We start from the raw sequence: 23,662 nt of genomic DNA, 5'->3' as shown, positions 1-23,662 counted from the left end.
ATGATTTGAGACCAACCGTATAGAACTTCATATTGCGGATTAGTGACCTAAATGAAAACAAAACCTTAATCCTTAAACCCAAAAGTAAATAAGTAGATAAACAAAAGTGCAGAGAAATTAAAGAGAAAAAGAATTACAAATTTGAAGAACAATGCACTGATCATGAGTTAGAAACAATGGGAAAATGTAAACAATGTGTTGGCTTGTAGAAAAAGATTGGACTCTATTTGAGTCGGCTCGACCCATATATAAAGTATTTCCTAGCAGCCCATTTATTTTCTGAAGTCTTTTTTCCTTTTACATTTCCTTGTTGAAGCAATTGATCTGATATGCTGAAGGTATTTTTTATTTACCTTTCCTTGGATTTGTAATTTGATTTTCCTTATTGAAGCATTTGGTTTGATTTTACTTTTTTTCCCTGCTGAGCATTTGGTTTGATGTTAAAGATTTTTTTTTTCCTTGGATTATATGGTAGACGACGATATGACTAACTCACTATATTTGGCCTGATGTTGGAAAGTTGGGATACAATACATGAAGTTATATGTTCGAACTTCTGCGCCATCATTATATGACAAAAACAAAGATGACACTACTTTCGTCTTGTGAAAGTTTTTATAGTACAAAACAAACCAAAACGGTATGACATAAATGATCCAATGCTTGCCACAATAAAAAGGATTTTGGTATAATCATTTCAGTCTAAACTTCTAAACAAAACAATACCTTTGTTTTTTTAAAAATATTTTTCGTATCATCCGACACAATTTCCTCCTTTCTCTACTTGTACATTTTTTATACAGTATACTGAACCAAAAAAGAACAAATAAATATGTAAGCCAGGGAATTTAAGTTGGCACTGGCGAGTAAAAGCATCAAAACTCTTTCCATAGTTCAATGTCTGGCCAAAATGTAGACATTTCCATGGTTTCCTAGGGCACCCAATATGTGCCACCAACAAAAACAATAAATTAATTATGACATATATTGGACAAATGTAATAAAAAACGGGGACAGGCATTTGAGGTGGAGAATAAAACGACCCCTAAACCCAGATATTCCCGTGTCAGTATGAAAGCCAACCCCTTTATGTTTGTGTATCCCTCAGCCTTCAAAAAACTATGGATCTTCAATGTCATGCAAGTCATGGATTATCTTCCTGGCCACCATGCTCAAACTTATCAACAATTTTAATGTAGATGGCTCTCCAAAATATTTATTATACTGACCAGTGTCCACCATATTTCCAATCATTTTGTTGCAGGGGCTTCTTTATCAGACATTATCCTTTCCATGTCTTCTATGTATGGCCAACTTTTCTTGCTATCATTTTTATTCTTAATCCCCTGCTTAAAATACAAAATAAGTTATTAGAAGAAATAATAGCTATCTCATAATTGTATTTATTATCATTTTGTTCAGTGCACAAAGCTGAATATGACCCCTTCTATTATAAATAATACCAAGATATCAAGTGTAAAATGGTTTCATTCACAGTATGAGTTTACTATCTCCATGTTAATGAATGTAGTTAACATGGAGAGAGACAGGAGAAAGAAAGAACCATGTTCCTTTTTTTAACCTATTCTTTGAGATGGTATGAGGTATTCATTGAAACAAAAAATGGGTAAAAAAATTTGCCAGCAATGATAAAAGGGTACAGTCAGCCCATAACAGTTGATCTTTACTATCACCATTCACATGAGAAATGAATTTATAATGAAATCTTCATCCTAGATGTATTGAGCTCTTGTAGGGATGGTTAGCCTCACTTTGCTGGAAAACACTAGTCTGACAACCAAAAGGGTGCAAGAAAACCTCATAACATAAGAGATTTTTCCTATCTTACACAAGAAAAGAAGGTTCATCACTGTTGAAGCCCACACACAAATGCAAAGTAGATTGGTGCATATGATGTGAATTTTTTTGAGTAAGTTATCTTGGCATTCAGGGAAGTATTGTAAACAGGTTAAACAAAATGCCATGCAAATTATTAATAAAAAACCGGCTATAAGAATAAGAAATTAAGATCCTTTTTCACATGAACTGAGGCTTCCTTTAAGGTCATTTTGGTATGTGGGTGAAAATTTCATGAATCAGTATTAAACGCATGAATTTTCAACCCATTTATACTTCATACCAAACTGACCAGTGACCATTAATCATAAAAGCAGTCCACCAATTCGGGATAGTTTTTAAAGTGACTCAGTTTTCTTTATAATATTAACATCAAGTGGATAAAAATAAGAAACAAACCTCATATTTGACTACCAAAGATGTCCACAGAGATTTGCACTGTCCGGGACTTCTGCTGATCCCATCAGCCAACAATTTTTGAGAAATCTCTTCCCAGAGGGCCATCCTTCCCTTCACAACTTGAAATCTGTCACTTAGTTCCCCACGCATACCAATCAGCTTCTTAACTTCCTCAGTTTTCCATTTATTTCTCTTAACTAATTTTGAAAGCTTGGGTTCAGAATTAGACGTTTCTTCTGACTTGGCTTCATCAATGTCTTCAGAATCATCTTTCTTCAAATTGGACTTTTGCTCCTTTTGTGAAACATAACTATTGTCAGCACTGATTGACTTCTCAACTGGTAATGATGTAATGAATGGTTTCCAAAATTCATCTGAATCCTCTGACTCAGATAAATCACCCTCGGCCCCACTTGCAGTGTTGTCTTCCTCGGATAAATAACCCTCAGGCCCACTTGCAGTGTTGTTTTCATCGGATAAATCACCCCCTGCTCCACTTGCATTACCAATACTATCATCTGTACAAATTAACAGAACACGCGTAAGAATAAATGTGAGACACAGGCATAAAAATATGACAGCAGAAGAAATGTTTAAAAGTCAGATACATCTCCATGCCAGGTATGTGCCAATGCACAAGTGTGCATGTGTTAAGCCAGATATGCTGCATATAAACCATGCATGTCCATTGCATTCTGATGTCATTTTACTAAGAGTTATAAACAACAAAAACATCTCGTTAGTAAAGAAATTTACACTCTCCTATCCATTTAAGAACAAGTACAGCCCAAAACATTCATATTGTCAATTGCTTATGGATTTGAAACAACATAATTATCTCAAGATTCACAACAAACAGGAGCCAACTTAAGAGCAATCAAAACTCATTTCAAGAATGAAATTGACCTTCAATATTGGATTAGTTAGAGAAGGAACCTGCTAGAGTGAAAATCAAGATTAGCTTGGCATATATATAAAGCTTCCTTAAGTTTCACAAACAATAAATAAGCTGAATGAAAGAACTTGAGTGTTACATGCTAGTTATAAAGAGGTTAGCCACAATAATACTTAGTCTTGACCAGAGATGTTGCCATGCTCCCCTAGCCACGCAGGCAACAGTCATCTAGAGGGAGATCAAGACAAACCCTTCAACTCAGTAAGAAAGTGGATTCAGAAGTCATGCAAACATACACTTGATGTTGCATATTTGATAAAATGCAAATACAAGCACAAAAGCAAACCAACCATATCTCCACAGTTCTATATGTATTCCACAAATGTTCATTGATATTACCTTTAACTTGCAGTGCAGTGGACTGATTTCCCTTCCTATGTCCATCCACCGCTTTACTTAAGGCTGACATTCCAAGACCCACATGGGATTTGCCAGACAATTTCGTGTTTATCTCATCAGCAAGAATGGCTGCAGGTTTTTCTATGGCAATGGCAATAACTTCAGGCCGTTTACCACTGTACTTCCTCACCGTCTTCCTCAATACCTCAGACACAATTCTTTCGATGTGAGCAAGTGGACTCTTTACAGGGCAGCTTGAAAGAGCTGCACGGGCAGCTTTGTAGAGTGCATCCATCAGTTTCCCCTTGTCAAGCCATAAGCATCTCGTGGTAATCCTTATCTTCCCTTTCAAGGTGTTTTCAGCCGAACCATCTAAAACTTTAGGGCGAAATATTTCCATGCTGAAAAAGATAAAATATTAAGATGTCACTAAACATGACAATGACATACTTCTTTTTTACTTACTTTACATCTTGAAAGATCTACCTAATGACAATGATGCCATCTAATGCGATTCTCAATCTTTCATCAATGAAGAGATCACTAGATGTACCAAATGCTCTATCGCCATCACTATATTTCAACTGCATGAAAAAGGAAAAAAAAAACAAATTATTAAATAATTTCTAAAAGAGGGCAACAGAATACAGGGGGTTGCCAACCTGTAAGTTCTCTTTTCCAAGGGAAATGAAACCATTGGAAAGAACTCTTCTATTTCTCAAATGTGAAACACCAAGCATCTCTCCATTCTTAATAACCTGGTGCATAAAGCTCATCAATTCCTTCAACATTTTACGTAATAAGTCGTATGATATATTAATATAAATTTCATTGTTATAGGCCACTAATCTCTTCTTTATTATATTACAACATCTGATACATAAGAAATGACTCACAGCAGTGTGCCGTATCCCAGTTGATTTTCCAAGTAATTCATGTTCCTTCAGGAACAAAAGTTCTCCATGGATTGGAAGAAAATGTTGTGGCTTCACTATTCTAAGTACTTCTTCCTGCAAAAATATATATTTCCTTTACTCTTGTCATATCAACAAAAAAACACATGGAAATCATATTAAAAGACTAATTACATGAATGAGTAAACTGAAAAGGCATCAAAACAAAACTAGTTTGACAAGGACAGCTAATTCGTGTGATTTGTGAAATCTAACAATCTGGATATCTTACCAGGAATAAAAGATATAACAAGAATATTAATAATGAAATTAAGATCTAACCAGGTCCAGTTTCTTTCAAAATAAGTTTTAAACTCTCCTTGATTAGTAGAATAGTAATAATGAATTGGCAATTTCTAGGGTTAATTAAGTTTTGAGCAATTACAGCAACATCCACTGAGGTTTCATCTAACTATACAAGTACCCACTGCTTTTTTAACCATTACATTCACCTCCCTTGTAGGGGTGTTAGTGTAAGATTTGAGGTGTTGAGGGGGTAGCAATGTAATGTTTTCAAACATATAAGGGGGTGCTAGTGTAATGTTTTCAAACTTAAAAGGGGGTTAGTGTATATTAGAGTAGAAGAGTAGAATTACTCTTCTTTTTACTCTATTAAGTAGAGTTAGTTATGTTAGTCAACTCAACTAACCTTAGGATAGTTGACAGTTGCTACTGTCAGTTATGACAGCTGTACTGACAACTGTAAACAGCTGCCCTAGCTCTAGAATAAATACTAGAGGTGTAACTACTTTTCAGTTGTAAAAAAGGGTGGGATTATGTGTAATATGATTTTTTTTTTTAAATGTGTAATATGATTAAAGCTCAGGGGGTGTTGCTGTAATTTGTTCTCAAATTTTTAGTCACTCAACCATTTCAGATTTCAATTTTAGTCCCTCAATTTTTTTATAACTTTTAGTCCTCCATTAATTTTCTGTCAACATTTTTAGTCTTCCTAAATTTTTTTGCCCATTTTTAGTCCCTTGTTTATTTTTATTGCTCAAAATTAGCTTCAAATATAAAATAAGCAAGGGACTAAAAATGGGCAAAATAGGGATTAATTTTGAGCTATAAAAATAAACAAGGGACAAAAAATGATTTTTTTTAAAGGGACTAAAAATGTTGATGGAAAATTAATTGAGGACTAAAAGTTGTGGAAAAAGATTTGAAGGAGTAAACATTAGTATTTAAAAATTGAGACTAAAAATTTAATTAACTCTAATTTCTATATACCTTGCAAAAATATTGACTAGATAAAGATGAAAAAAAAACACTGATAAAATGAATAAAAAGAAAAAAGAAACATTGACATGCAATAAAAATTTACCAATTCTCCACGATATGCATGACCAGATGTGTGCAGACCTTCATTTTTCCCCATAACAATTGTTGATCCAATCTCTGATATGCGGTTTAGCATTTTCATCACACGAGACTCATTACCAGGGATAACCTAGCATTTTAATTTAGAATCAGAGCACAAATTACACAACATAAACTGGTTTGTGGATAAAAAAAAAATTAGAAATGGTATTCTTATAGTGAAATAAATAAATAAATAAAAAAAAATCAGATATTGATACAAGAGAAAGGTCATGCAGAAAAGTCCAACATTGTTACTAAAATGGATTGAGAGTAAAAATAGTATATTGTAAGTTTTAAACAACAACAATAAAGTCTTATCCCACTAGGTGATGACATAGATCACACAATGCCATTTAGCATAGTTAAAAACCAAAACTTTTGTATGGGTACACATCCATCTTAACATTCTCATTTCTGCTACTCCCAACTTTCTCTCATGTTGTCCCTTTAAAGTCTAGCATTCAATAGCATATAGTATAACTGAACTTATAGCCGTACGATATTGTAAATTTCAAAACAATTTCATTCGACTATACTACACATATTTCGGCCTTTAGATAAAGTGAAAAAACAATTAACTAAGACAGTATTTTGCCATACCTTAGCTGAATACAAAACAACATCTTCCTTGGTTAGTTTGAAAGCATGACTACTTCCGTAAGATGAAAGGTTCAAGGCAGCACGTGGTTCTGCCTGACACAATAGCACATATATGGTCACGTCTTAAGCCTGTCCAATGTTAATAATTAATGAAATTAGACACCCTTTTAAGGATCTTGAAATAACTTACTTGAGAACCTGTTGTTACAATTAGCAGATCCTTTGGAGCATAAGCATCAATATCCTCTGCTTTCACCTTATGCATAATTAAAAATAACGAAATGCAGGGCAAGAGACATGAGACTCATGAAAGCTGTTATAAAGTTAAAGATGAATAGTTTTCATATAAATTTAGAAACACAAAGGGCATGAATAACAAATTAAGCAAGCAGTAATTATCCAAATAGCATGAAAATGAATTATATTCATACAGTCAAGCAAATAGTTATTGGCTCAGAAGTTAAAGTAGTGAATAAATATTTCTTGGAAATTCTAGCAGAGACACAAAGATTGATGTATATCAAAAAATTACTTGGCCATAAAGTTCAAGCTGGTAAAGTAAAACAAGGCCTGAGAATAATACTCTTTAGAATTGTAACACCATCTAGCATGAAACTCTACTAGTCCTGAAAGCAAATGCTTAAATTTAAAAGTCCAAAGTGCATATACTGGAAGATGTGTTTTGAATTCACTGATAAAGGAAGGAGGGCAAGTAGTTCATCAGAGGCAAAAGATAAATACTGTATTTAAATGACCACGTGGAACCTCACAAAGTCAGTGTAATCAAAACCACTTGAGGCAAGGTGACAGAATGGCTCCTTAAGTTAAAACTAATAGGCAAACAACCACATTAATAAATGAAGCTGATCAGTATTAGATTTGTACAACCTCTTAAAATAAATAGGCAAAAATCATAACTGGAGATATGCCTACTTGCACTGACTTTCTGCTAACAACCTAGTTAATAAAACATGCTGATCAGCACAAGACTTTTCTATGGTCCAGAAATCAATCTCTTACAAATTTGGCAGAATTCTGCAGCAAAGTCCAAACAGTAATTACCAGAGTGGATGGATCAATTGGAGCCTTTCCATCCTTCCAAGCTGCATCTAAATACGTCCTTAAAGACATGCCAACAAATACCTGATATAACAGTTAAAGTCTCTTAACATTTTTGTCATTCTAAATAAGACCATTCCTAATTGAGTTAAGTAAACTAGACAAGGAGAATATTACCAACTTTCTGCCAGTTAAATCAGCAGCAGCTTTCACACTACCAAGCCGATGTAGATTTGATGCAAATTGGGTAGTAATAACCCTTCCTTTAGATGCTGAAATATGTCTCAACAAAGCATCTGCCACAACAGATTCACTAATTGTCCTTCCAGGTGAGAGTACATTTGTTGAATCACTCATCATCTGAAAATTAATGTTCGATGCAATGGTACATATTTGATCTAAAGAAGAAGAAAACTGTTTGTATGATCATATTAAACATAAATAGATGTGCATCTAACATGACATCTAAGACTATTCTTTTTCATATCTAATAGGAAAATTCAGCAGAGCAGAACAAAAACTACGGAAAAATTCTTTCTAACAATACTGAGAAACAGGGGAAAGAAGCTTGTTGAAAAGAATACCCCCTAACCATATTAGATATTCCAAATTTAAAAAGTCTATAACCAAAGAAATACAAATTGAAAATTTGAAAAAGTGGAAACATTTTATCCTTCGAGCAGTTCTACCAGTACTGGTCATGAAAGCCGTATTAATCTTAATAGGAGCTATCTAGGAACCACTCAGAGAACATCACAAAACATAATAGTTAATATACACCTGACTTCAAGGGAATTGTTAATTACTAGCCTATTAAACCTTATTGATCTTCAAATCCCTAATGTTAAACCCAAGGAATAAGATCAAGATAAATTATATAAACCAAGAACAAGTAGCAAATATCTAGATGACTTACCAATGTCACTCCTTCTTTAGAGAGTTCCTCTAAAGCTTCACGATCAAAAACTTTCCCATCAAGTGGTGTTTCATCAATCTATTGAATCAACTTCTTCAGCAAAAGGAGATTGAAGGTAAATGAAAGGGAGGGACAATACTCTGAGAAATAAAAGTAAAATTCTGACCTTCCAGTCCCCAGTGTGAAGAATAGTACCATCAGAACAGCGAAGAACTAGTCCACAACAATCAGGAATAGAATGGGTCACCCTGATGGGTTCTATCTCAAATGGCCCAGCCACAAACTTCTTCCTTGTTCTAAATACTTTGAGTCTAGATGGAACGAAAATACCATGTTCCTTCAAACGTTTTTTCATAAGCTGTTAAAATGAAAAAGTTTTACCTTCTCTGGACTAAACAATAAACTAGCAAAGAACAGATATTTGATGACCAATTGTGTAGCAAATTTTTAGTAATGATAGATATCAATTACAATAACTTCTATCACTTCCTATGGATCAATCCACACAGCAATGAACAAATTAATAAGTTGCATTTATATAAATAAATTTTCTAGCCAGATACCTCCAATGTAAAGGAAGATGCAAAAATTGGTGTATTGGAATCCAATGCTGGAATGACCTGACAAACCAATATAATTAAGGTTAAGAATAGACATAAAGAAAGAACAATACACATAGTTATGAATAATAATCAATTAGAATCTCTTGACAGTAACAATACTAATACCTAAGAACATCAATTTTTTTGGTGCAAAAATAACTAGTAATATCTTGACAAAACATCCTCTTTGAAATCCAGTGCTAAAATATGTAATTATAGTAATGTTGTAAACAGGAAAACCATATTCTTGAAATTATGTTAATTAGGGTAACTGGCTGCATGTTCTTGCAAACTATTCTTGTATTTATGATACCTAACAGAAATATTTGCTCCGATGTTTATTCCATACTGTTGGAATATAAGCATGAGACGAAGTCTCATATCGGATAGGAATGGGAAGGTTGAGCACCATATAAGTGAGGATAAGACCCACGGGCTCAGGTTTTGGGTTAAAGTGTAGTATAAATCTTCCCAATGTAAATCATTCTTCTATTTCTCTCACCATCTAGAATGAGATATAGGAAGCTCATAGTAAGAAATACTCCTAGAGTCTATGAAACTCTCACGAGTTTACATAAACTCTCGAGTTTGATAGCGAAGTCTACAATTCTGTAAAACACCTTTTGTATTTATCTATTAAGAACCACAGTTCAAACAAAAGTCTCTCCCTTAGACAAAATTCTCATGCTTTGAGTTGTGAATAACAAGTCAAACCAGAAGTTTCATGGAGAAGGAAGCATTACCCAAGGCAACGCACCAATATGATCTTCATGACCATGCGTTATGACAAGCGCTTCAATCTTGTGGCTCCACTTTCTTATAAACGTGGTATCAGGTATAATCTTTTGAACTCCAAGTTCATCATAACTGAATGAAATAATTGCACCAGAATCCACAAATCAAAAATCACCAAAATATGCTAATCCGACCAATAAGTTATGAAGAGTGTTAGCAACACACTCTTTAACACATTCTTACTAACACACATTTTCCTGTTTGTTAAAATTTATTAAAAACTACAAAATGAAGAAAGAAAATTATTACTCATTCCATTCCTTTTTATTTGTCTACATAGAAAACAAGAAATGCAATAAATTTTCTCGATTCTAATAAAATAGTTATGAGATTTCCTATTTTATCCTTTTTCATTTCTACTCCACAATAAAATAAATGCATGTGTAAATTAATCAAAGATCCGTTGAAAAAAAAAAGAGAAAAAATTTGTATGCACTAATAGTATAAAAAGTTATACACACTCATCCAATTACAACCTACCATGTATTAAATTTATTGACTTTTAAAATAATTATCTAGGAGTAATTCAAACTGTGATTACAGTGTAAAATTGTTAAAAGAGCTTGCACTTTGCAAGAGATATATAAAAAAACAATTTTTTTCAAAAGAAATCCGACCATTAAAAAGGAGCGAAATTCACCAAAATTTGTGATTTCAAACCCGGTAGTAGCAACTAGCAAGTGTGTTCAAAAGAGTACGTTAGAGACTATGTTGCTAGCATTTTTCCGAGATATATAAGATTAGGGGTTTACTCTGGAAACATGACACCAGCATCAATGAGAATGTAGCGGTCATGGTTCCCGACTAGCATGCAATTCATCCCAATTTCTCCCAAACCGCCAATGGGCAGAACGCGAAGCGGAGGCCCATCGGAGCCTTCGTAAAACTGCTCCATCTTTCGTTGAACGGAGTCCTCCATGCTCTTTCTAGGGCCTTCTATTCTCCTCGTTCTTTTGCGGGGAGGTACTTTGGTTTTAGATCCATCGCTACTTCCTGTTCCTGTGCATGCAGATAGATAACACATATATGAAATGCGATAACAAACGTAAATATGAAAATGGCACGGGTTGGGTGTTCACCTGGGATTGCAGAGAGTGAAGCGGAAAGTGAGGTTGTTGGTTTGGGGCGGAGGGAGAGTGTGCGAAGAGAGAGTGAGAGAGATGTGAGAGCGGACATTCCGTATCGGAAGGGCGAAAACCCTTTGCAGTTGGGAAGGGTTTACAAGTTGGAAGGAGCTCCACCTCGAAATCGAAGCAGTAGCGTAGCGGGAAATGGAGTTTTGTTCACTCACGCCTTCGGAAATATCTTTTTATCGACTTCTCTATTATGGAACGTGCGTTGCACTCGTGTGCCAAGATCCCTTATCCCTTACTAGGAGTGAGAATCAATTGAATCAACTCAAATAATTTAAAATTCGGTTTCACAATCAATTCATTCAATTTGGTATTAAATTTAAACTAAAAAATTGATATGGTTAAATAAATGAATTGAACTTGAGCTCTATATCATTCCACTTGTTTAATGTTTAATTATGGGTTGGTTCTATATATATTGTTGTTAGAATAATTTATAACAAACTGAAAAAATGACTGATTGAGTCGCGGATTTTTTTTAGGAGTATAAATTTTATTTTTATACCTATGAGAAGTATAGTCTCTATTTGTGCTCTGTTGCCAAATCTCTAACTTTAATTTAAGCAAATACTTCTTTTTGTTACCATATAAGTTTCAGACATTTAACATTTAAAATTTGTCTGAAACCAATTAGAGTGGTTGATTTAATTTTAGTGGCAAACTCTACTATACAATATTTTGACATATTGAATACCAAGCAATTTAGTTAGGTTGGGTGCTGGTTTAATTTTTTTATTTAAATTTTTTAAAAAGACCTTTTCATGAAAATTAGTTTTTATAATTTAATTATATTTTGATACATTTCAAAATTTATAGTGTAAATTTTTATATTACTGAAACTAGTTTTTGTATATAAATCATTACAAAAACTCGTATTCAATTTTTCATAATATATTTATTTTCATAAACGATCGTGTTTTTATTTTAGTGTAACTCGTGTTGTGTCTTCTTTGGAGGTAGCGTTCTGTCTTTATTTCACTTGTTATCTATTGCTTTATTTATATATTTTTTAAAAATATGTCACTTTTATATACTACATGTGAATAACATTTTTCCAAGAGTAAGAGTATACAAATACAGAAAGATCAGAATCCACATTGGTGATTGTACCAAATACTCTACTCTATGTTGTACTCTCTACTGTCCCACTTTTACCATAATTTCTTGTAATTGTTACAAATCTTATGTTGTCTTGTATGTTAAAAATAATATAGCAGTATATTTTTATAATCATCATAACCAATATAATTTTTTGATATATTGTGTTTTTTTATATTTATTTTCAATTTAACTTAATCATCTATTTTACTTTTTTTATTTATGAGTTTGAGTATTTTGTTAATTACATGTTAATTAAAATTTTTTCGATAAATAATATAAATATAAAAAATAATTGTTAAATTATCAATGATAAATAATAAAAATGAAAAACAAATAAAATAAATAATTCTTTATAAAAATGAATTTCTAACGGATATTTTTGTTAAATTTGTCGGTTAAAATTTTTTATGATCATTTTTCTGACGGATTTTAGTCCATCTAAAATTTTGAATTACCAATAAATTTTTGAGGTTTCGGACAAATTTTCATCATTGGAAATACATTTTTTTTTGTAGTGATCAGTTTAAACTAAAATAATAATTTAATCTAAAATCAATTTTGCTAATATTGAGCCAAACACAATAGTAGTATATCAGCTGCAAAATAATCTAGTCTTGACTTATAACAACACAACTAGCCTGAGATCAACTATTTCTGAAGATTAGATACCGATAGACTAAAGGGTTTAACAGATGTTTTCAGACGTGCATCAAAATGAAAGGCAAGTAGATGTAAGCTTTAGCTTACATCATATTGCTCACATTCTTCATTAATGTCACTTTGGCTAGATAAGTTTTCAGTATTTCAGGAGAAAATTAGAAAAGCTTTTTCACAACCTCTAAATAATAGTGGGAAGGAAATCAAGTATTTTCGCTACTATTGTATGCTAAAACATCATTACTCTCCCACGATAATGACTTAACAGGTAAGCAAAATGAAGGCTATGATATGTAGAACTCTTATAGCATCCAGCTCCACCCTTCGCACCTCACAAGCCTACCTAAGAAAGAGGGCTTGAGGTTATATTTGATAAGGCATTTCTCCCGTTTCTATCTTTTTATTGGCTAAAAGGTTGTTTGAGTATTGTTTGGTAAATAATTTTTTTAGTAACTTTTAATGTTTTTTTTATTTTATGTCATTTTACTTTATTTAGGTACTTTAACAATTATCAACTAGCTTTTTAATTTTCAGCTTCTTACTAATTTTGTCGAACATAGTCTAAATATGTTTGAGACCTTTGATATATACTCGATTTTTGTTAAGTTCTTGATAAATATTTTCATTGTTAAAAATTTTGTTTTAATTTTTTGCCGTCAATTAAGTTAAATAGGTACTATCCCAAGTCATTGAAATAGTGTCATGTTATCACTTATCTGATGACAAAGACTCAACAAAATTGTTAATATTTTTGGACTCATAATAATATAAAATTTATGAGGGACTCAACACAAAAATAAAAAATATATCAGACTTAAAAGGTTATTTAAGCCTAATAAAGAACTTAAAATGACATACATTGTTCTTCGTTTCCAAACCACCAGTGATCCTATCAGCAGTTGCCTCAAAATGTTTCATTGTAACATGTGTTGTTCCTTTCCTTCTTGCAGCAATGAGCATAACCTAATCCCCTACTTTTCGTTCTCCTCTTATCAACCACTGTTTTCATGCGTTTAATGGCCTTTTCTCTAAATTGTATTTCAATTGCATCATCATTTGTTCTCAAGTAGCAAAACTTCTATCAAGCACATCATTTGAACAATATTATGGAATACGTAAGGGTGGTGGTTGGCCATGTAACACCTCATAGGGTGTTGTACCAATGAAGGAATGGATTGTGGTGTTATACCACCATTCTGCTAAAGGAAGCCACTTAAACCAATTTATAGGAGACATCCAAACCATTGATCTCAAGTAATGTTCTAAGCAGCGATTAAGAACCTCACTCTGCCCATCAGATTGAGGATGATATGCCGATGAAAGGTTTTGGCTCACAACCAGTTGATGTAAAAAAGCGGACCAAAACTTGTTGGTGCTCCATGAAGCTTGTAAAAATTATCCAAAAAAAACTTGAGCTAGTTGAGAGGTTAAGAATGGATGAGCAAGTGAAATAAAATGCGCATATTTAGTCAACCTATCAATTATCACTCAAATGGTATCCTTGCCATTGGACTTTGGAAGCCCATCAATGAAGTCCATAACTGTACTATACCAAACTCCTTCATGTATAGGTAAGGGCCACAATAAATTCGGAGCTACCATCGTCTCGCATTTACACCACAAACAAGTTTCACAATTCTGTATATATTGCTCTATATCCCTCAATAGACCCTTCCAATAGAACAATTGCTTAATTCTTTGGTGTGTCGCCTTAATGCCCAAATGACCCCCTTGGTGAGACGAATGGAGCCATTGTAAAATTAACTCTCTAAGCTTAGGTACCTTGGGAATCATGATCTTATTTTTCCTTAACAGGATTCCTCCATTGCTAATGTACTTAGGATCCACTATTGCTTGTGACTCCACCTGCTCCTTTAATTACATCAATGTGACATCTTCAACATACCCCTTCAATATTTCATCTCACGGCTCTGCGGAAACTGTCCTCTGTAGCAGGTGCCCATGGGTTGCTCTTGGCAGTGCATATGCTGCCAAGTTTTCCTTACCCTTCTTATATCTAATCTCATATTGAAGACCCATCAATTTAGTCACCCATTTGTATTGTTCTTGTGAAGACAAGCGTTGTTCCAACAAGTACTTCAAGCTTTGTTGGTTTGTTAAAATGATAAAGGGTTGTATCGATAGTTATTGATGCCATCTATTGACTACATGCACCAACACCAATAGTTCTCTGTCATAAACTGATAATAGGTGATTGTTAGATGACAATACCTTACTAATAAAGGCTATTAGGTGTTCATGTTGCATAAGAACAACCACTATGCCTCCATTAGATGCGTCTGTTTCTACTATAATTTTTTTTGTGCATGTCTAGAAGAATTAAAACACGAGCATTGATTAAAGCCTTCTTAAGTGGGTTAAAGGCTTTTTGAGCTTCCTTTCCCCATTGGAAGGCATCCTTCTTCAACAGATCAGTTAGAGGTGCAACAATTATGTTGAATGCCCTCACAAACCTTATGTAGTACCTAACTAGCCCCAAATAACTTCTCTATTGCTTAACATTTGGGGGTTTAGGCCACTCCTTCACTATCTGCACCTTAGCTGGATCTGTCTCCACTCCTTCCACATGTATAAAATGTCCCAAATACTCCACCCTTCTCATAAAGAAACAACACTTGCTCTTCTTCACATAGTAACTATTTTCCCGTAATATTATTGATAAAAATGTCCTTAGGTGTTTTAAATGCAATGACTCATTTGCACTATACACAAGAATGTCATCAAAGAAAACAAGCACATACCTCCTCAATTGTTTCTCAAATATCAAATTCATTGCTCCTTGAAACATTGATGGAGCATTTGTCAAGTCAAAGGGCATGACAACATATTCATAGTGGGTTGGATGTGAGAAGAAAATAGAAGTAAGAGAGAAGGAGAACGAGTTTTTAATCTTATTCCTTTGCCTATTATAGAGTATCTTGTATACATACATGTACTACTCTATATGTTATAGGAGTTTTACAATAATGGGTCCAATTATTCTAGCCCAACATAAATAGTATGTATCACTTGCCAAGTTATGATGTTGTGTTGGTTTTGAGAGCGAACGAAGAAGCGTCGAGTATAGGAGGCGGAGGAGGCTGCTCTTCGCGACGAAGGCAAGGCAAGCGGTAATGTCAAAGATGGGCATGGCGGTGGTGGAGGCTTTTCGGAAGTGGTGGAATGTTGTAGGAGGTGAAGGGGCTAGCTAAGAGGAATGGAAAACAAAAAAGGAAAAAGTTTGATGCAAAAAGTGGACAATAAAATGAAGTTCCACGCTAGTTGAAAGACACACTCTATGTCTCTATTTATATTTTTTTTAAATAAACAGTTAAAGAAAGTACAGATAATTGTTACATTTTGAAAGGTAATTTAAAAATAAAAAATGTGTATTTCAAAAGAAGTAATTGTCTTTATATATACTAGAGGCAAATGAGGGCGAGCCCTGGTGCAGTGGTAAAGTTGTGCCTTGGTGACTTGTTGGTCATAGGTTTGAATCAGGAAACAACCTCTTTGCATATGCAAGGGTATGCATTGGAGCATATAACTAAATAAAAGAAGGAATATATAGGCTCTTTTTCTTAGGTGATCTATCACATATGTTTTGGCCTATTTTTTTTTTATATAAATATAAGAAGCTTGTCAAACCTCATTAGATGGGTTCTAACATTGTAAAGTATTATACCATGCATCTTATTGTTGGTATTTTAAATTGTCTCCATCATCTAAACTAATTTATACAAGGAAAACTAGTATGTGTTGATCATCAATTGATCATGAAGCCTCATGCATTCTGAATTGGAGCAATATATGCTATGCTGTTATTTATAGATTCAATTTGTTTAGGCTTCCATTAGTCTTTAGTTTATTTAAACTTTTAACAATGTTTTTTAACAGCCAATCAAATTTATTAAAAAAAACTTTAAAAAGCACAAAATATACCTCTATGGTATTCAAAAGTACAAAATACAGTCAAACAAAAATAAAAAAAAACACGAAATGATCATGCACATATTGTTACCTAACCCTTCATGCACACACACAGGCAACAACACCCTACGATTGAAAACGCATGAAACAAAGATATAAACCATGCTTCCATGGTAGATAAAATATGAAAGAAACTCCTTACACTCCAACATCTCAATCCCACAAAAATCACAATGTCAGGCTACTCACTTCTCAACACAAACAACTTTAAGTTGAGTATTCTAATAAACATATTATTATTTAGATAGTTAAATAAAGATTGATTTGAATCAATTTATAAATGATTAGTTATATACTGTTTATCTAAATATACACCTAGAAAGAGAAAAAAGATTTATGCATTGCATTCTTCAATGCTCACGTACAAACAAATAATTATACAAAATTATTTAAACAATATTTTTTTTACCATAAAAGCATTTAGACCTTGAAAATGAAAAAAAAGTTATGCTAAGATTTTATCATTGATGAAAATATATCTCTTTATGAATATTAGATTGAAATTTAATCACAAAAAATATTTATTTATTTTAATAAAGTTTAATTTCTTATGATATTTATTCATGAAAAATATTTAATGAACAATTTATTTTGGAACTATTTTAATTTAAAATATAATTAACCATGATAAAACTAAAACAAAATAAAGACATGACTTTTAGAAATAATTTCAATTAGAGGAAAAGATACCATAATGCAAATATATTTGAAATTAAGTTAACATTAAATTAATCAAATTTTTAAGTATCAATTTAAATAATTAACATTAATATAATATATTTTTCCTTCGATTTCTACCAAGATTAGATGATATTTTTTAATATTATTGTCCTGTGTTTGAATTTTTTTTAGATAAGACATATTAAAGGCTGATAACAACATATTGACTTATAACCCTAGTTTTCATTGACCATTTGGTCGGTATAAATGGATGCTTCTTTTGTGCTTCAATACTTTTTGTGTGATAGCGACATTTTGTGAATTTAATTAGAATATATATATATATATATATATATATATATATAAAAGTAAAACGTTTTAGAAAAAAAAAATGTATTGAGAATAAAATGTTTTATAACATCATTCGGTATAAGTTCTTACTTTATATGAAATGAGTAAATATGTGATATGTAAAAAAAAGTACATCATTATCAAATCATAGTCTCGTTATAGATAATAAGTTTGTTAAGTTTTATAATAATAATTTAGTAATTATATTAATAGTAATTTATGAATGATAGTCCAACATAATTTTATATATTTAAGGTATATATTAATAAAACTTTTAAAGTATGTTTGATATGCACCAAGATAAAAACAAGGAAAACAATACATAATACTTTTTCATCTTCTTCATGGTTGTATGGATCATGATGATACAAAATAAAATAATATAAATTTTATTAAAATAATCTTTTTAACATTAATTATCTTAACATTATTTTTATTACTATAAAATAATATATTAAAAAAACTGTTATAATTGTAGGCTGAATTGAAGTTGCAACAGATGTATTTATGCCCTGAGAAATACCTTCATAAAATTTAACACAAATAATTAAAATAATATATAATTAGATAACATAAACCTAGTCTCCCTCCCTTCACACCTTGACAATGAATTAAAAAATCTTGTAGGGAAGGATCTTAGGGGTGTAGCATTGGTAGTGACACAAGGCAATTTAGAGGAGTTCATGTGACTTTGGTTTTGAAGAGCTCAAGGAGGAAGGAAAATTTATTCTTGATTTCAAGATCACGTATGATCTTTCAAGATGGCGTATGATCTTTCAAGATGGCGTATGATTTCAAGATCAGGACACTTGTTTTAAGAGAGCGGGAAGAACACATGATCACCTATAGAAGAGGAACTTCAATGTCTTAAATTATTTGTCTTCTCGTAACCATTCCAAATAAAACAGCTTACAATGATCACAAGCAAATTTCCTAGCATGCATGTTATATGTGTCCAATAAGATTATGTCATGCATATGGACCATCAAGATTATAAGATTAATTTATTTTCATGAATGTTTACACAAACAAATAATGTCAAACATAGACCACACCACAACGAGACCTTTACCATATCACCAACTTGAATCAAAATCTTTAATCACTTTTAATTGACAACCCTTGTAACCAACATGGAGTCCTGTTTTCCGCCAATAAAATTAGATCATTAAAAGTAGTAGTTAAGTTAAACTCATAGACTAACATAGAGCTCAAATAGTTGTAAAAAATTAAGAGAGACTGTATCAAGACCAATTAGACTTCAGTCAAGAAAGTGGTGAATGCTTCTAATTCAAAGTTCAATGTAAAGATAACAAATGAGTTGCCTTTTCTTTTTCAATAATATTGTTAGTGTAGAAAGCTAAAGCCATTCCCATCCTTCTAACATATATTGAGTTTGGGTATAATGACTATTGTGTGAGGAGGCACGTGTACAAGACCGTTTTTCACCTACCAGGTGAAGCTTTTAAAATAATTAATTCATAACAAAGGACAGAAAATAAGATAATGTACAGTCTTAGGGAGGATAAAAGATTTTTTACTACAGTGAGAAACAGCTCATGAACTAAACTTGCATCAAAAGACAATATTGGCACATGTTATTATCACAAACAAGAAGCTTAAATAACATTTTTTTGCATATCACTACTAGTTGTCCAGATTTAATCTTTTATCAATAAATGAGTTGTTCTATTAACAACACAACTGAAAAGAAGTTATACCTCTAGTATTTATATTAGAGTTAGGACAGCTATGTACAGCTGTCAGAACAACTGTCAACTAAGTCAATGTTAGTTGAGTTAACTAAAGTAACTAACTCTACTTAACAGATTGAAAAGAAAAGAAGTAATTCGACTCTTCTCTCTAATATTTCATTTCAACAACTAATGTTATAAAATCTTTTTAGTAAATTAAAAATTTAATATTGGCAAGAACCAACTCTTCTAAAAACTTAAACTATATGTGGCCGGGCACATGAATCATTTTATATTTAACTTGGCTTGTCATAGTAAGTCCTTTGAGCTTGAAGCATGGACGATGCACAGGTCAACCATATACTTTGTGCTAAAAACTAAACATTGTTTTAAGAAGAATGGGAGCAACAATGATGAAACTCCTGACTACTTGGTCATAGAGGCTTTGATATCATATCAAGAACCAATTCTCCTAAAAGCATAAGGTATTAAGTGAAGGCACATAAATGGCTTTATATCTTACAAACATAAAAAGATGAAATCAAACCATCATCAATAAATAATAAATAAATATATACAGACAAAGGAATGAAAAATATGGCTTTTAAAAAATTTCAAGTAAACCAACAGCTAAAGAAGTCTTGCAAGTTTGAAGAACCTGCAGATTTGGCCTTCTTGCTGACAAACGTCCAGTCTCTGTGTTGATATTTATGGAACAATGAACACGGTGATCCTTTCCTGATATATTATGCCCCTGCCATTGAGAACAAATTAAGCTAACATAGAGTATGCATACATAACCTACAAACTTCAATGCATACAAATCTATAATATACCAACAACCTCCTTGCTTGATTAACCATAGTTTACATTGGCCTATCAACTATATTTTTTGTTTGATTACGCATCTCTAGCTCTTTGCTCATGTCACAAAACCATGAATACCGCTCTCCTAATCTATGTGTCATAGGTATTGGCGAAGGCTTTCCCCACTCACAGATTCCATATCCTGCAGACCTGAGCAAGAGATTTAATTGAAAGCTCCACATCCTCAACCAGTTCACCGAGGAAGGGGATTGTTTCAGCTATGAACACCAGATACTCTTCTTTCAAGTTCTCCACAAAATATTTAACAATTCTGAGGCCTAATATTTTAGCTCGCAATTTTGAACTAACTATTTATAATTTATCTATTGGAGAATTTTCTGCATTAAGGTTGGAAACCATGAAAAAAGCCCTAAAAGGGATTTCAAGTTACACCTAAATAAAATTAGGGTTTAAATAAACACAACTCACAATGGAAACAAATTCATATTATCATAAACACCAAGCATGCATCAATCAAACTGGAGGCTTATCGAGGACAAAAACAACAACAACAAACTTGTGCATCAAAACAATGTACTTACCGCACGACTGTCAGCGTGAAGAACAACAAAGTTGTGCCTGGCTATGGAGACTTACACAGGCAAGGTTACGGTGGAGTGAAGCTTGTGGCGGAGTGAAGGAGTGAAGGAGGTATGACTCAAGCAGGAAGATGATCGAGTCTGCAGCGCGCGTGCAAAAAGAAAGGATAAAATTGCGATTTAAATACCAAAATTTCAACGACGGTGGTTAAAAGAAAACCGTAGTAAGCTGTAAACATACGAAGACGATTTTTATAAAACCGCCTTTGTAACGTTAACATCAAAGGCGGTTTTAAAAAACCCTCGTAATCTCCTTTACAAAGTTGAATAAAATTTCAAAAATACCACCGCGTGGCTTACTACATCGGTTTTTTATAACCGATGTAGATTTAACGACGTATAAGGAATAATTTGTAGTAGTGTGCATATTTTGATTTTGTTGTACTGTTGTTATATTTTGATTTTGTATGGTGGTGATTTTGTATGGTTGTTGTATTATGATCTTGTAGGGTGGTGATTTTGTACTATTATTAGTTATTATATTTATATTCTGATTTTTTTGTAATGTTGTTTGTGTGTCCACCCTTCTTTCTTTTATAGTAAGAGGTCTGCTTGGTCAAAACAATATCCTCACTATAAAACATATATTCTCTCGATTCCAACACAATTATCATTTTATGTTGTTTTATACAAATGAAAATGAATAATAAACATATGAAAGATAATACTGCCTCTTATTTGTATTGTTTTATATACTACTTAAGAAAACTTATATATGAGTCTAGAGAGAATAGTAATTTTATAAAATTAACTTTATATCATCATTAATTCATTTATAGATCTTATTATCTACTATTAATAATATAAGAGATACAAGTGAAAGAAAATTAATGTTACGTGAAAAAACTAAAATAATAATTATTTAGAAATATTTTTTTTACATGATGATTATAAAGCATAATTTCACGAACTAATTTAATATTTATGTTGTCTTTCGAATTCCAATTACAGTCCCATCAGTATATGATCTTCCAACAAAAATACTATTAAATTAAATTGCATTTTAGCATTTTACTGATTAACCTTGTAAATAGGCATAATTACTATTGTCTATAAATAACTTCTCAATAATACACTACAAGTGTTGCATAGTCTTGCACTTACTTTTTGCACATCAGAGAAAATTCTTCTCTCCTCTGGTTCTAACACTAACTAATTTTTATGTGACACATTTAATTTTTTTATTTAAAAAATAATCTATTATATATATATATATATATGAAAATATTGTTTCATGGAATGATGTTCCATGATAATTGGATATTTATTCCTTCCAAAAGTTATTGAATAAGATTATTTTATTTTAAATTCAAACATATATAATTACAAATTAAATTCAATCAATTTGTTAGCAATAAGACTTAATTAGTTTCTATTTTTATTTAAATGTATTTTTCTGTTTTGATAATATGGGTAACTGCTGGCCTGTTGTTTAGGGATATGGTGTCATGTGTTTAGGAAACCGCCCACAAATTCATACGTGGAGTTAGTGGGTGCAGAGTCAGTTCTTTTGTTTTTTATTGTAAGGCAGTAAAACCTAAAGTTTGCATTTGAATGAATAACACGAGATTTCACAAAAACAGAGAAAACCATACTTTTGTGTTCACAATTGGTATCAGAGCTCCTTCATAAAGGCCTGATCCAGAATTTTATCTGAGTGTGAGAGAAACAATCGAGTGAGAGAAACAGTTGTGAGTGAATGTGTGAGCGCACAAAAGAAACCAGCAGCCTCCTCTATAGAAAAGAAGAAGAAACATGGCAGAATCAAACAGCAGCAAATATGTGCAACCTGCAATCCCTAGATTTGATGGGCATTATGATCATTGGGCGAAACTCATGGAGAATTTTCTTCGCTCTAAGGAGTATTGGCATTTGGTAGAGCATGGGATCTTAGTTGTTACAAATAAAACATCAGAAGCTGAACTCAAGGCCATGGAAGAACAACAACTAAAAGACATGAAGATAAAGAATTATCTTTATCAAGCCATCGATCGTGAAATTTTAGATACTATCCTTAATGATGATACGTCCAAAGACATTTGGGACTCTATGAAACAAAAATTTCAAGGGTCTACAAGGGTGAAAAGGGCACAATTGCAAGCTTTGCGTTGAGAATTTGAAATGATGCAAATGAAGGAAGATGAAACAGTGAATTCATACTTTGCCTGCACCTTGGAAATTGCTAAAAGTATGAAGGCGTGTGGAGAAAGCATGCGAGAGAACATTATTGCTGCAAAAATCTTGCGATCCATGATTCTGAAATTTAACTATGTTGTGTGCTCGATTGAAGAATCCAATAATTTGGATACTATGACAATCGATGAACTGCAGAGTAGTCTTTTAGTTCATAAGTAAAGGATGGTGTGTTATGAAGAGGAGTGACAGGCACCGTAGATTACGCATGAAGATAGGGGAGGAAGAGGACGAGGATGAGGAAAACCAAGAGGAAGAGGTTTTTCCGTCGTAGAGGAAGAGGGAGACGGTCAATCAACAAAGCTGAAATTGAATGCTTCAAGTGTCACAAACTTGGACATTTTCAATATGAATGTCCTACCTGGGAAAAAAAAATAAATTATGCTGAGGTGGAAGACAAGGTAGATCAGGAGGATGAACTCTTGCTAATGGCTTATCTTGATTTTAAGCAAGGAATGACAGAGGAATGGTTTCTCGACTCCGAATGCAGCAACCGCATGAGTGGTAACAAAGACTGGTTCTCGGAATTAGATGAAAACTTTAGACATGCAGTAAAACTTGGCAATGACACTCATATGGT

The 23,662-nt window shown here is 32.6% G+C and overlaps 1 protein-coding gene and 1 long non-coding RNA gene across 5 annotated transcripts; both read right to left on the bottom strand.

Annotated features, from left to right (window-relative positions):
• Positions 1–808: 808 nt before the first annotated feature.
• Positions 809–11,186, bottom strand: LOC114409935 (ribonuclease J-like). 3 transcript variants are annotated; one of them, XM_028373613.1, is made up of 17 exons: positions 10,917–11,186; positions 10,590–10,830; positions 9,786–9,909; positions 9,004–9,060; positions 8,607–8,798; positions 8,441–8,518; positions 7,702–7,884; positions 7,528–7,608; positions 6,656–6,721; positions 6,466–6,558; positions 5,828–5,953; positions 4,447–4,560; positions 4,213–4,308; positions 4,037–4,134; positions 3,551–3,951; positions 2,257–2,774; positions 809–1,346 (listed from the first exon to the last, which is right to left on the bottom strand). In XM_028373613.1, the coding sequence occupies exons 1-17, from the start codon at positions 11,011–11,013 to the stop codon at positions 1,251–1,253; spliced, it is 2,661 nt and encodes an 886-aa protein (XP_028229414.1). In that variant the 5' UTR covers positions 11,014–11,186; the 3' UTR covers positions 809–1,250. The 3 variants fall into 3 exon arrangements, with proteins under 3 accessions (XP_028229414.1, XP_028229413.1, XP_028229415.1); XM_028373612.1 differs by having other exon boundaries at positions 10,590–10,836; positions 10,917–11,185; XM_028373614.1 differs by having other exon boundaries at positions 9,800–9,909; positions 10,590–10,836; positions 10,917–11,182.
• Positions 11,187–18,181: 6,995 nt separating this feature from the next.
• On the bottom strand, positions 18,182–21,103 carry LOC114409934. Of its 2 annotated transcripts, XR_003666249.1 has the most exons (3): positions 20,833–21,103; positions 20,082–20,177; positions 18,182–18,572 (listed from the first exon to the last, which is right to left on the bottom strand). It is a non-coding gene; the product is annotated as an uncharacterized LOC114409934 (long non-coding RNA). The 2 variants fall into 2 exon arrangements; XR_003666248.1 differs by lacking the exon at positions 18,182–18,572 and having other exon boundaries at positions 18,718–20,177; positions 20,833–21,102.
• Between the last annotated feature and the right edge of the window lie 2,559 nt (positions 21,104–23,662).

This window comes from Glycine soja, chromosome 4 (assembly GCF_004193775.1).
Source record: "Glycine soja cultivar W05 chromosome 4, ASM419377v2, whole genome shotgun sequence".
Classification (NCBI taxonomy): Eukaryota; Viridiplantae; Streptophyta; class Magnoliopsida; order Fabales; family Fabaceae; genus Glycine; species Glycine soja.
Note: the sequence above shows the minus strand (reverse complement) of the source record. Positions and strands in the feature narration are given on the sequence as shown.

Excerpts from the sequence above, each read along its gene's own strand:
- LOC114409935 (XM_028373612.1), bottom strand. The coding sequence starts at position 11,013 with ATGTCCGCTCTCACATCTCTCTCACTCTCTCTTCGCACACTCTCCCTC. Across the intron at positions 6,722-7,527 it reads CAATTGATCCATCCACTCTG|GTGAAAGCAGAGGATATTGA; the intron begins GTAATTACTGTT and ends ATTATGCATAAG. Across the intron at positions 5,954-6,465 it reads TTGTTTTGTATTCAGCTAAG|GTTATCCCTGGTAATGAGTC; the intron begins GTATGGCAAAAT and ends TTAAAATGCTAG.